The sequence below is a fragment of the Megascapheus bottae genome, chromosome 11 (assembly GCF_031878675.1).
Source record: "Megascapheus bottae isolate mThoBot1 chromosome 11, mThoBot2.hap1, whole genome shotgun sequence".
NCBI classification, from domain to species: domain Eukaryota; kingdom Metazoa; phylum Chordata; class Mammalia; order Rodentia; family Geomyidae; genus Megascapheus; species Megascapheus bottae.
The window spans coordinates 52,882,181-52,896,941 of record NC_143519.1 but is presented as its reverse complement, the minus strand read 5'-3'; the positions used below and the strand labels follow the sequence as shown (position 1 = coordinate 52,896,941).

The window sequence follows — 14,761 nt, the reverse complement described above, 5'->3', positions numbered from 1 at the left end:
ATTGGTGAATTACTTTGTCTGCTCAGGGACACTTTGAGGCTCTTATCTCTAGTTAACCACTAGAAACTGGAAATGGTGCTGTGACTCAAAGTGGCAGAGACCTGGGCAAAAAAGCTGAAGGCAGGGCCCAGGTCCTTAGTTCATACCCTATGACTGACAAAATAAATCTGACTTAATATAAAAGCCTATTTTTCTATTTTATCATTAGTGCTTGGAGCAAATGTAAAATTTGGAGCAAATTTTTCTTTCTTCTACCTTCTTTCTCCTAAAACATACCTGTCTATTATTTTTATGTAAACATAATCTATAAAACATACATTTTTCTTTCTTTTTGCCTCCATGGAGCCATCTGGACTGATTCCTGGTCTAGAGACTTTTAGCCCAGGGCTACTAATTTTGAGATTAGTTTCTGTTCCATCCTTAATGCCTTCTACCTTCAAGACCAAATTTATTTATGTTTTGCCTTCCAGTCTTTGAAATAAAATCAAGCCAATTGTTTTGCTTACTTTCAATTTTGACCATCTTGTATTATACATAATTGCTATTGAATAGTTCCATGTATACCTAAGTAATGAAGTAAACTGTAGAATCATGGGCTCTATGTGCTAGTCAACTTGATTATTGATGTCATTAAGATTAAGAAGGGACCCAGAAGACCAATATAGCATACCTTTGATTGTGTCTGTGAGTAGGTATGTCTGTGAGTAGACATGTCTGTCGATGAGGGCATTTTCAGAAACCAAGACTTAAGTATCCCATAGATTGGGGGCTAGGATGTAATAAAGGAGAAGGAAAGGGAAAGCCAGCTGGCTCAGGTATTTATTCTCTGTGATATGAGGTACTCTATTTTATTCTACTCTGCCATGCCCTTCCTGCCATAATGAAACGAAATCCTGAAAATGCAATCTTGACTACCTTGTTTTTCTCAGGTATTTGGTACTAGGGACAAGTAGCTGAGCACATCAAGCTATAACAAAGCTTAGAGTGAATATAATCTAGTTGGTTTCATTATACTTAAGTCCTACCCCTCTGAAGTCTGCTTCTACTTCCCAAAAGATCTGCTAAGATTTAAACAACATGCTTAATGAGTATCTAAATCCAAGATGAATGTAAACATAATGACATCCCTTTACAAATAGGCAATAATGAAATGCATCACTTGAGTATATTTAGGCCTCCATGTACTATCTTATTGACTGGGACTGTAGAGAGAACCTAGGATACATACACTTCTTGCTTACATTTCTTCACCAATTTTCCTGAGTTAGTCTTTCCTTTCTTTGCCAATTCATAAGGGGTTTTATGGAACATAAACAGAAAAAATGGAAAAAGCCATTGATATAACATGAAAATCCCTGTATGCCTCTTCACACCAAAGTTATAAAACAGACGGAGGAGAATGCTTGAAATAGCGGTGGTGCTTACAACCCTTTCAACTAAAATTCAAGCACTGTGTTTGCCAGGCTAACAAATAAATAAGCCTAACGCATGATCGTAAGTCAAATTGTTTATTCTTTAAAAATGCTAGTCTATGATATAAGCTACTAAAATCTAAGAGAATTGAAATTACATTTTTAAAAAGTCATCTCTAGGGACATTCATTGGCCCAGCCTGCAACCTGTAAAAATTAAGAGCAAGTCTGCTGATGTGATGGATGGGTTTTGGAAGTGCTTCAGCACTGACACTTTTCATAGAGGAAGAACTGCAGGTGGTTCCATGAGAGACACGTGCAGATACCTGAAATGAGACCCACAACAAGGTCAGCCCAAGCAAAGGACAGCAGTTGTATGCAATCTGCATTGTAGAAAATTCTATGGCAGTCTGAACAGAATGCAAAGAATCTAGCTTCCTGTAAGTACCAAAATGTGGAAAATTATAAAAAGCTATAAATCCAGGACTTTTCAAATTAATTTCAGTGATTTACTTTTACTCTTGTCTCTAGTTAGCCACCTCCAAAGCCAGATAGACAATTTATTTTTTCTGATGCTGATAGTAAAATAATCCCATTGCGTCTTAAAGAACCAAGATAAGAAAACTTACTTTGAAGCTTTATACTTCTCCCTAATTGCTTGCTGAGGCCGATGGGGTATATCAAGACATGCTTTGTGTAGCTCACTCAGGCAAGGCACAATTTCACTTAATGAATAGCCTGTAAATGCAGCAAGGGTTTCTGGCTAATCAAGACAAAAGAAAAAAAAATGCCTCACATAATCTTATATGATATTAGAAATCTGAAACAACCAACTGTGAAGTAAAGTGAATTAATTTCTTATTAAGTATCCATATATAGCTCAGAAGAACTTAAGATATGAAATATTAACATGAATAACCAGTGTTCTAGATTTTTAAGTTTCTCCTATTTCTTACAATGTATATTTGTAATTCTTAAATTGGGACACATCACTTTCCTTGCTGTCTTATCAGAGAGACTTACTGCTTCCTTAAGCATCCAATTTGCATAGAATATAAAAAAGTATTAGTCAAAATACAACATAAAATATAAGTATTTGAGGCTGGGACTGTTGCTGGCCACGGGCCTCGCTGGTTAGCGGTTCACGTGCGTCGTCAAGGTCCTGGCCCTGATGCTGGCGGCGACCCTGGAACCATCCGGCTACCTGCTCCCCGCTCCCTGATGCACTCAACCACCTGAGGACACAAGAGGGTCCCGGGATGGTCCGAGTTCGTCAGTAGATTGGAATCACCCCGAAGATGGAAACTCTCAATTGATTTACATCATATCTGCTCTCTGTGTTTATGCTCGGGAGGCCTGATCTGTCTCTTCTTGATCATTGGCAGACAGCTGAATGTTTTTGTTCCTTGTCTGATGGGACCCAGTCTCCCTCCCCCACACTTTGGAGGGCTTGCCGGAAGGGGTGGAAATTGTACATATGGCTATTTATACCCTATTTTTCTCTCTCCGTCACCCAAAGACATAAAAGGTGTTATTTTGAATTAAAAAAAAATAAGTATTTGACAAGCATTGTTGGCACACACCTGTAATCCTAGCTAGTCACGGGAGGCTAAGATCTAAAGACGCAAGCTTGAAGCCAGCCCAAGTAGGAAAGTTCACGCAATTCTTGTCCCCAATTAAGCACCAAAAAGCCTGAAGTGGACCTGTGGCTCAAGTGGAAGAGCTCTAGCCTTGAATGAAAAAGCTAAGGGATAATACCCAGGCCCTGAGTTCAAATCCAGACACACACACACACACACACACACACACACACACACACACACACACGAAGAATTCTGAAAAATAAAAGTGGAACACTCCACTTCTTTTAGGAGGAAAATGTGAGTTCTGAACAAAATGTCGAGGACCACCTCTGATCTTGTCACCTTCTGTAGCAACTGCCCAGTTCTTTGGGGGATTCAAACCTGTTGGCTCTCCTTAGTGGACTTAGGGTTTTTTATGGTATTGCTGTTATTTTGGGAGAAGAGCAAAGGTCAACAGTCTTTGACTCAGAGTGACAATGGCTGTATCTTGAAGGCCCTTCACACAGGGCAGTGGACATTAAGGTTCCCAGGCCTGCCTTTGTTGTCCCCACACAGTAAAGCCATTGAGTCCAACTTAGGACAGATGATCTGCAGCATTCAGCATCAGCTGTGGAATTCTTCACAAGAAGCAAGACCATTCTAAACCTTGAAAGTTCTTGAATGGATGCAACACTGACCTTGAATTTCACCTAGAAAGAAGAGGAAAGGATCTCACCCAGAAGTGCCTGTTCACAGTGTAGTTTGCCAGACAAAAAGCTGCTGCAGCTATCACTGAAGGAAGATATTTCAAGAAAGGATCAGCTTCAAGTAGGCTCAGTTCTGCTACATACTAAGAGAGAAAAACAACAACAAAAAAACGAAGGAATTTGATCAAGATTAGGAAAATCTAAAAATACACTGAGTATCTGGTGATAAACATAGAAATAGTCAAAATAATTCACTAGATTAATAATTGGTATGGCTTTCCTTAACCTAAAAAATTAAATGTCCTCATAGTTGTCCTATCTATTGCACATGAGATATAGCTTATTTTCCTCATTTTATGCTTGCGATGGCTTCTGCTGTTCAGATAAAGTAGTGTAATTCTGGCACCTAGGATAGAATTAGAGCCTTCAGCCATAAAGAAAAAAATCCATACTAAATCTATTCATTCATCAGGCAAATGAATGTGGTTTCCAACTTAGAATAATACCAACAGGAACATATTAGGAGAAACATATGGGTATATAGACAGAAAAAGTATATAGACACCCTAATTATTCTTTGCACATGGATGGATGAACAGATAGAGAGAGATATATAGATAGATAGAGAGATATCAAATATTCTAAACTGTAGTGGTTGGTAAGCAAATTGATCAAACTCATACTTTTATGCCTTAAATCAAACTCCTGTAACTCCATATGATCAAATGATGCTCATTACTTAAAACATCAGAATAAGTTTTAAACTATTAGGAGTGTGATTTGAGTGGTAGCATGCCTGCCTAGCAAGCATGAGACCCTAAGTTAAAAGCCCCCTATCACCCCTGCAAAATAAAATTTAAAAAAGAAAAGGAAAAAACCTTCTACATTCAATTTTTTCCCAATTAAGAATTAATTCTTACATGGGGTCTATATTTATCAAGGAGTTTCCAAGCTTGAATTTTTTTTTTAAATCATAGATGTTTAAACAATTTGGCTGCTGAATTTAACCACAATAGTAATGTTTTATGATCAGATGTTATGTTCTTGAAACTAACTCTACTTTATTACTAAGAAGGTTTCCTGAAGACTAGACTTAAAAAAAAAATTGGAAAAGAAAAGTCAAACTTGGCAACTGAAAGTTCTTGGAAGTCGAGCAGCCTACCTTGGCCAGGTTCTCAGTTCTGATACACACTCCTTGCCGCCGCAAATACTGAAGGAGAAACTGGTTGGTGGTTGGTACTGTCAGATCAAAAGCTAGGACTTTCAGGAGCAGGTGCTCCATTCTTAACAGCTGTCGTTTTGTGTATGTATCATCAGTTATATAGACAAACTCATCCACTTCGGGTGGATATATCTCTTCATATTTCCTGTGAAAGGAAAAATTGGGGGAAGCAAAGTTTGGAACTCATGGCTATACTTCTCTCATCTCTCATCATGGCCTTGATATATCACTATTTCCACTTACATCTCAGAATAGCACAGGAATGTGAAAATGTTAGGAGCTTATTTCTAGGCCAAGAACATGAATGTTACAGAATATGCTATACTTCCTCTTGGGAGTAGCCTCAGAAACCACTTCTAAATGAGAATTGCAGGTATTAGCCTCGGATAGAAGGAAAAATTCTCAATGATGGCATGACATGTGAATTCCTACTAATCTTATAATCTCCAAATCACTTTGTGGAAAAGAATGGGGTTGATGAATTCAATAGCAGGAAAAATTCCATGGGCCTTTGATTATTAAAAAGATAATATTCAACTTCACTGAATTAGCAAATGATGTTAAATAGCCAAGAGGAAGATAAAACAATGATACAATTTCACTGATAGTTCTTCCCTTCTGCTTTGTTTCTGCTTTCTTTTGTGGGAGGGGAGATGGGGAGATATTAGAAAGTTCTTGAATATTAATAACTAGTGTCTTCGAGGCAGAAAGACCAGGAAGGGGTCTGCTATTCAGCAACATGTCACTTAAGAGCAGCTAAGACACTGTCTAATTCTTTTCCAACACAGCTAAGTATTGTTACAAATCTGACAGAAATAGAAACCAGTTAAAATTGTTTACGTACTATAACCAAATAAGCATTATCATTAAGGGCTATTTGCTAGATCATAAAGACAGCTTTTGTGTAATCAAATCTCCTTGAATAAGATTTTTATTTGTATTGGAATGCAGTAAACAGACTACATGGCAAAATAGTTCATTCAGTTAGATTCTGAATTTGAGCTGATGGCTGTTTTAGCAGGATATTGAATTTTTTTCTCTAAATTTTAACTGTCTGAACTGAAGAAAGACTATGTGGGTAAGATTCAGTTCCTTGGTAAATCTACAAAGATAATGATCTTTTCTCAAAGGAAATATGAATAGTTTCAATTGTTATGCATTGAATGTCTTCAATAAATAGAGAATACAAACAAGTGTTTTGACAAGAGCTAGTTTCACATGATCCAAGCTGAAAGAACACTTACGAAGCTAGAAGAATAGCTGCTGTTCCAACAAGCTGCAATTTCCCTCTCAGAACAGACATGCAGGAGAGAAACCTGTCCAGGAAATTGACAGCCAGGTACAGAGTCTCTGCCCGGAGCTTATATTCTTCGCCAACCTCCACCAGCCAATCTACCAGAATGGTACGCATGCCTTCAGTGATGTCGGGCTGTTTCCTCATGTAGTGTGCTTTGGGTCTGTACCTGACCTGTTTGGAAAAAGAGGTTGGATCTTTAAATGGCTGGAAATACAGAAAGATCACTGTCTAGTTTTGTGGCCATTTAAAAAAAATTTCTGCTGGGCACTGGTGGCTCACACCTATAATCCTAGCTATTCAGGAAACTGATTTGAGAATCATGGTTCAAAGCTGGCCCAAGCAGTATAGTTCATGAGACTCACTTCCAATTAAACACCAAAACAGCTAGAAGTGAAGCTGTTGCTCAAGTGGTAGAGCACTAGTCTTGAACAAAAACAATCACGGATAGTGCCCAGGCCCTGAGTTCAGCCTCTGGACTGGCATACAAACATACGAATCTCATAAGCAAAGGTTAAGGGAATACTGATTCACAGCTAAATAAATCATCATAAGGAAGGATAAAATTCTGGTTGTCATATAATGAACTAACGATTTAAGGAAAATATCAATGTGTGTTAATTCTGAGAAGGAAATACTTAATATGTAAACCCTTCAAGTCATACAGAACTCAACCATTTAATTAGTACTCACCATCACAACTACAGGTTGAGTATCTCTTATCCAAAATACATGGGATCAGAAGTAATTTCAGACTTTAGGTTTTTCTTTGATTCAGAGATATTCGCATTATACAGTAAGGAGTTATAAGGGAGATATGACCCAATCTTAAACAAAAAATTATAAAACTTACAGATAGCCTAGAGGTACTTTCATGAAATATTTTAGAATTCTGTGCATAAAAAGTTTTCACTGTGTGGAATTTTCCATATATGGCAACATGTCAGTATTCGTAAGTTTCAGATTTTGGAACAATTCAAAATTGGGATTGTCAGAATAAGGATGCTCATCGTGCAAATATTTTTTCATAGATTTCTTCTGTTTAGAAGGCATAATGATGCCATTCACTGGTGGCTATGGCCAAGAACTTACAACTTAATATGAAGTAGAAGTTGAGAAAACTCACTTCAGCTTCTCTAAGGTACTGATGGATTTCTTCAGCGTATTCAGTCACATTTATGACATCTGAGCCAAAATCTGATGCTTCTTCAGACTGAGAATGGACAGATGGATCTACCAGCATAGGAGAAACTGCAGAGGTTCAACATTGTCAGATAAAGTCATTTAACAACTCGCACAGCTACTCACCCATCACAGGTTATTGAGAACACAGTCATCATTTCCAGTTTTCTCTTGCTGGTTACTTGCCACTGAAACAGTGCAGATGATTATGACTACAGGGCAGCCATACGGGTGTCAGATTACCTGTGTTGAAATCCAAGAGGAAGTGAAGATCTGACTTGAGTGTACTGGTATCTACTTCATACACGTTCTCAAATGCTATGCTCTCTCTCCCTGGGCAGCTGCTACTGTCCCCTTGCTCAGGATCATCCATGTAGATATCAAACCCATGCTTGGCTGGTTCATGGAGCCCACAGTCAGACAGCACACTCTTTCCAGGGGGAGGAAAGACATTTTCTGATCCAGCAAAACACCTAATTGCTGCGACCTCCTTAAAAAAAAAAATACATCTCTTATTAGAGATTATTCCCCTTCCCATCCAAAAGACATGTAGTGAATAACTCCAACCAGAAGCTTAGGAAGACAAGATTGATATGGTTGTGCTATGGCTTAAACTCAGGGCCTAGGTGCTATCCCTAGGCCTATCCCTACTCAATGCTGGAGTTCTGCAAGTTGAGCCATAGCTCCACTTCCAGATTTTTTTGGTGTTTTATTGGAGATAAATCTCATGGACTTTCTTGCCCAGGCTGGCTTTAAACTGCAATCCTCAGATTTTAGCATTCTGAGTAGCTAGGATGACAGATAAGACAAGATTGACCCACAAAGTTCATTTCCAACATTATGTATTATGGCTATTGCTGCTGCATTGGTTCATCCTTTGTAGTTTGTCTCACCATTTTGTGATTCCCCCATCACTTCCCCAAACAAACACACACACACACACACACACACACACACACACACACGCACACGATACAGGGTACCAAAGTAAAAATCAATGACAACCAGAGATAAACCAAGCTGGGGTTGGGGGAGAAAAAATAAGAAATAACTTGTAAGGGAGGGGAGAGGGGAAGAAAGTGGGAGAAAATAACACTGACAAGAAATATACTCATTACCTCACTTATGCAACTGAAACCCCTCTGCACACCACCTTTGTAATAAAATAAAAATAAAAAATAACAGATTGACTTCTAAATAAAAATATCCACTGTCTAATTCTAGAGACTAATGATTCAAAAGTATATTTTTTTCTATATTTTGATATAGGGAAAAAAGTTGTTTTCTTTATATCCGGATCAATAAGAACTCAAAATCATAAGATCGTACAACAAAGAGAAGCTATAGCTCCCTTCCAAAATGAAGTACCACCAATGGGAAGAAAATCACAAGTTGGATTTAGGCTTATAGCTCTGCAAGATTTAACAAGTACTCAGTCTAGATCATGACATACCGTTAATGAATTATTACAGTTCTCCAAAAAAAAATAACTTTTCCTACAGGCACCTACAAGGTTGCATTTTATGTTCTGTTTTTTTAGAAATAGGATGAATTAGTAACTACTCTTACAAGCTAGATTTTTTTTTTGTACAAGACAATGCAATTATTCTTAGGGAAATTTCTCAACTCTTTTTCCTTTATTCTAACTTAAAGCCTGGGCTCAACTGCAGTACCACAATTGATAAGCATTGTGCACCTGGCACTGATACATCCTGTGGAATTGTCCAGAAAATCAGCTGAACCAAGGCTGGTGGGCAAGCTTAGTGCACTGGCCTAATACAAATGCTAGCTTTACTATCTTGCTTATAATTACTTTTTATGCCTTCTATTGAAGGCTAATCCTAAGTATATGATTTTATCATCTTCCTTTCCATTTATAAAGTTTGATATTTGACTTATCTAAATAAGAAAAAACCTTAAAGCAGCACTCATGGCTCATGCCTGTAATCCTAACTACTCCGGAAGCTGAGTTATGAGGATTGTAGTTTGAAACTAGCCTCAGCAAAAAAAAGAAGTCTATGAGATTCATATCTCCAGCTAACCACTAAAAAGCCAGAAATTGAGTGGGTCTATAAAGGCCCATAATCACACATTATTATAACCAGATCGCCACAAATTCAAAGCACTGACAAGCTTAACTTTTGGGAGATAATATATAGAAGTCAAAGTATTCATTAATTAAGCAAATATTCACTGAACATCTAGACACTAAATTTAGAACATCTAGCAATAAATAAAATTTGCAGCCAGAGATAAGAAGGATAAGAAGAAAATATAGATGTAGTTAGAGAACAATGAAAAAGAGCAGGGCAGCAAACTTGCTTTTCAAGAAAAAGAGATCAATTAACAAAGAGCTTATCATAAGCCATTTTAAATATTGGCTTTTACGTAGACAGTAAAGCCTTGAAGAGATTATGGGCAGAGCAGTCAGGAAATCTGATTAGTTCATTTTGTCAGTTGTATGGCTTGAATTCAGGGCCTGGGTGCAGACTCTGAGCCTCTTTGTGCTCAAGACTAGCACTCTACCACTTGAACCACAGCATCACTTTCAGGTTTTGTTTTGAGTGGTTAACTGGAGATAAAGTGTCATGGTGATTTTGCTGCCTGAGCTGACTTCATACCCCGATCCTGAGTAGCTAGGATTAAAGGCATAAGCCACAGATGCCTGACTTCTGATTGGTTTTAAAAGGTTCATCTGGGGTACAGGTATAAAGAAAAAAGATCACAATTAGATGACCAGTCATAAAACTTGGACATTTCAGGCAATCTAACACTAGAGAACAGAGTTTCAATACTATGGCTTTCCTTTTGTCTATACTTGATATATTGGGGAGTTTAAATAGTAAGGTAAAGGGACAAAAGTAAAGACACTAGACATTTTACAAAGTAAAGCCAATAACATTTTCTCAGTAAATTATATGGAAGAAAAGAGGAAAAGAGGGCCGGGAGTTTGGCCTACTGGCAGAGTGCTCGCCTAGCATGCACAAAGACGCAGGTTCAATTCCTCGGTTCCACATACATAGAAAAAAGCTGGAAGTGGTGCTGAGGCTCAAGCCTCTCTCTAGCCTTGAGAAAGTCCAAGGATAGTGCTCAGGCCCTGAGCTCAAAAAGCCCAGGACTGGCAAAAAAAAAAAAGAAAAGAAAAGAAAAGAAAAGTCAAGGGTAACAAAAGGGACTGGGAACAGGAAGGTCATTCTATATTCTATTTACTGCCTGCATGCTGTTAGGATAGACAAACTTTTTTTAGGTCTGAGATGGGACTGAAACGCGGTACCTCACACTTTTGGCTCATTGGCAAGTACCCTATCAACAGTCAGACATCCAACCTGACAAACTCTCAAAAAATATTGCTGTAAATGGCACAGCCCAGCTACTACAAAGAGCTCCATGCTGCAAGATTTTGAAGATTGCTACAAAGAGCTCTGTGTTGCAAGGTTTCCAAGACAGATAAAAATAGCAGTATTTATATGTTTGTGGGTTTGATCCAGTAATGAAAAGAACTATTGGGAAGATATCTCGGGAAAGACACAACCATTTGGGGAAACACCTGGCATAAAAGAGGGTCAGAACAAAATCAGTCACTGAATAGCATGGGTACATAGCACAGGGCTGAAGTGGAGAGGCTCTTCTAGTTGCTTCCACAGTTTTCGGAAAATGGAATGCAAAGTCAATCAGTTAGGAATAAGGAGGAGTTATAACAATGCTGTAACTCATCTGAACAATGAGCTTACACTTCAACAAAACAAATATTAAGAACCTAGAATACCTCTTGGGGGAGGGTCAAGGAGAAGGAGGTCAATCAAAGGAGACAGGAATACAATCATACTATTCAGTGTACATATGTGAAAATGGAACCAGGTAACTTGATGAGATGGGTGGGGCTAGGAGAGATGAGAAGAAAGATTGAAGAGGTAACATTGGCCAAGATGCACTATACTCATAAATTGAAACTCTTCTGTGCAATTATTTAAAGGTAACTTTTTAAGCCAGTCTCCCATGTCTCACACCTGCATATTAGCTACTCAGGAGGCTGAGATATGAGGATCAGAAGTTTAAAGCCAGCCTGGATAGGAAAGTCCATGAAACTAATCTCCAGTTAGCCATCAAAAAGTGAAGCTGTGGTTTTCCAAAATGCCAAGGGACCCAGGCCCTGAGTTCAAGTTCCAGTACCAATAAATAATCATAATAAAGAGATAAAAAGATAAAAAGTAAAGACATTTAGAAGGAGGTATAGATGATTAAAGAGAAAAAGAAAAATGGGAAGTAAGTTTCTAAAAGGTTGCAGAGAAATGAAGCAGACAAATGCAAAGGCAGTAAAAATAGCCAGTAGAATCAGGCAACATCAATGAGTGTGAATTTAAAATGAGATCACTCACACAGGCACAGCTCTCAATCTAAAAGCACCACAACTTAGACTTTCATTTTAAAGTAAATACTACTAAGTTAATTTTTACTAAAACCACTTTCACTTAATTTTCTCCAAAGCTTTGAATAGATCATTTTGAGTATTTTCTAGGTCCATCAAAAGGCAGATGGTTCAAGGAGGCAGTAATCTAGCCTTGGCAGTTACATTTGGGGGGTAGAAGGGAGATTTGTGTTTAAGTCATTCAGAACTTTTTGCCCATAATATGGGAAAGATATTACATGCATCACCACTGATCTCAAATTTGCAAGTCAGGCCAAGACATCATTGAGGACCTGCCAAAAAACAGACTTAAGGACCAACTCTCCACTCAAAAAATCCTTTTTGGCCTAGTGGTGGTGCTCACCTAGCATGCACGAAGGTCCAGGTTGGATTCCTTGGTACCACATACACAGAAATAGCTGGAAGCAGTGCTGTAGCTCAAGTGGTGGAGCTCTAGCCTTGGGAAGGCCCAAGGATAGTGCTCAGGCCCTGAATTCGAGCTCTAGGACTGGCAAAAAAAAAAGCATTCTTACCCAACCAAATCCCTCCTTTGCCTTGACTGTCCTGATTGCTCAGTCTTCAAATGAACGTTCTAGTGATTAATTAAGAGCATACAACTACGCCCCTGAGATCCAATACTAGTTTGCCTAACTGCTCTTAGTCCTGGGGAGCAATCTTTCCAAAGTGACCTACCATACCCCAATCTAATCCTGATTCTCCATGAGCATACCAAAGGCTATCCAGGAATCTTTCAAGCATGGCTTAGATCATCCGGTATACTAGTGTGACCAGAAGGTTTTATTTTGGACAGCCATTTTTGTTGTTGTTCTTTTCACACATATTTAATTCAAACAGTTTCCTAAACCCACTTACTAGACATTGAGAAAAATAGCAAAGAAAAGGAATGGCTATTTCTAGCTGAAAAAAAAAAATAACAAAAGCAACTGATAAAATAATAATAATAATCTAAAGAAACCAACTTCCCTCCCAGCCCTGTAATCTCAGGACTGTAATCCTGTTGCCTGCTGGCTAAAACCATCCAACTATCAAAGCCAGCCCCCGGCGGGGAAAGAGGAGGCGGAAAAGTCTGTGAGAACCGAATCTCCTGATCCATCACCAAAAAGTCAGAAGTGGGGTTATGGCTCAGGTCGGAGGCGGGCGCGCGCCGGTGCGCCAGGCCCCGAGTTCGAGCCGCACCACCGCACCTGCGCGCACACATTTACCTTGGGGTTCTGGGACTGGGATGGTCCGGGGGACGGTAGGGACAACTCCCAGAGACGAGCCCCGCCCTCGGGGAGGGCAGGCGCCCCTCCACCCCACCCCACCCGCACCCCACCCCGCCCCGTGCTTCCAGGCCCTGTTACCTGGCCACAGGTTCTCCGGTACTGGCCATTCTCGGTCAGCACCCCCAGCACCGTCCTCTGGGGGGGCTCCTGCCCGAGCTGGGCTCGGCTGAGCACCTGGCACGCATCCAGACCCCGCGCCGCGGGAGGCAGGACCACTCCGCTCTTGGAGTTGCTGCGCAGCATCGCCTCAGGCTCCGCGCGCTGCGGCCCTCAGGGAGAGACACAGACCAGGCCTCGAGTGAGCCCCGCCCGCCCCACCTGCAGCCCCCCAGGCCGCCGCCACCCCGAGGCCCGGCGGAAAGGCCCGGGACCGAGGCGGGGGGTAAACTGAGGCGCCCGTCCAGCGCGCGGTTCTGAACTTCTCCAGGGCTTTCCACATGAGACCCCGGTGGAGCGCTGCTGGAGAGAAGAGCCACCCGCAAACCCGGGCCACACCTCACGTCTAAGCCCCGGGGAAAGTTCACACTTGGGGTTCCCCCCCACACACACTCCCTTCCCCGCCACACCCCCCTCATCTTTCCCATTGGAAATACACAGATCCCGCCACCTCAGCACCCCCAAGAAAAAGAAGAGGGACTCTCCACCGCGTCTCAGAGTGACAGGTGAGGTGCTGCTGCCCCCACCCCGGGGCCCTTCCTTCCTCCCACCCCAAACCTGCTCCAGGAACCCACGGGGGGGGGGACTCCCGCTCCTCGCGGCGTTACGCTCTCCAGACGTCGGGAACCGGGTCGGGCGCAGAGCGGGAGAGGCGCTGACGGGGTGCCGGCAGGGGGGCGTGGCGCGGCCGTCGGGGTGGGGAGATTGCAGCCCGGGGACACCCGACACCCCCAGCCGCCGCCGCAGGCTCCGCGGCGCACAAGTCCTGGCTACTTTCAACCCGCCCGCGTCTGTTGAACCAGCCAATCAGCGCCGGCGCCGCGTCTCCCGCCAGGGAGGAGGGGAGGGAGCGCTTCCATGCCAACCGCAGCGAGCGTGCGCGCCCCGGGGCCGCATCGCCATGGCGACCCCCTCCCCTCACCTGACCCGCTCCCCCTCCCGGACCACGCCAAGAAGCCCGGGGAGAGTTCAGTCCCCGGCGGGAGGCCGGCCGGGTGGGGGAGGCCAACGGCGAGACCCTCCCCACCCCGCCGCACCCCGCCCGCCCCGCCCCCAGCCCCGCCTGCGCCGCCTCTTGCCCGGGCGCGCCGGCGCTGGCGCTCACCGCGGCACACGCGCCCCTCCGGGCCGGCCGTCCCCAGTCCCCTGCCCCGGGCAGGGAGGACGGCGGGCCACCCCGCGATGGCCGGGCCGGGGAAAAGACTGTTTCCCCCTACTGAAGTCGTTCTGCCAACAGCCGCTAACTCCTCCCGCTAACGTCTTTTGCGCGGCCCGCTCCTGAGAACCTTGGCTCGGGAGAGCGACGCGGGGCGCCCCGCCACGCCGGCCCGAGGGCGCGGCTCGCTCCCTTTCCCCCTGCCCACACACCTAGGCTTCTCCCCGACATCAGCGGGCCGGGGCGCGGCGGCGGAGGCCCCGGGGCCCCGGGTGTGACCCTCCCGGGGCATCCTCGTCCTCGGCGGCGGCGGGGTCTTCCGACATTTGGGGGGAGGGCGGAGAGGGGGGAGGGCTTGGGCACCAGAGGCTGGTACCAGG

At 42.7% G+C, this 14,761-nt stretch overlaps 1 protein-coding gene across 1 annotated transcript; it reads right to left on the bottom strand.

The window, feature by feature from the left end:
• Positions 1-1,492: 1,492 nt before the first annotated feature.
• On the bottom strand, positions 1,493-14,492 carry Ccna1 (cyclin A1). The gene is made up of 9 exons (XM_090341743.1): positions 14,331-14,492; positions 13,148-13,330; positions 7,622-7,868; positions 7,323-7,447; positions 6,147-6,370; positions 4,843-5,047; positions 3,710-3,823; positions 2,041-2,174; positions 1,493-1,737 (listed from the first exon to the last, which is right to left on the bottom strand). The coding sequence occupies exons 2-9, from the start codon at positions 13,310-13,312 to the stop codon at positions 1,689-1,691; spliced, it is 1,263 nt and encodes a 420-aa protein (XP_090197869.1). The 5' UTR covers positions 13,313-13,330; positions 14,331-14,492; the 3' UTR covers positions 1,493-1,688.
• Between the last annotated feature and the right edge of the window lie 269 nt (positions 14,493-14,761).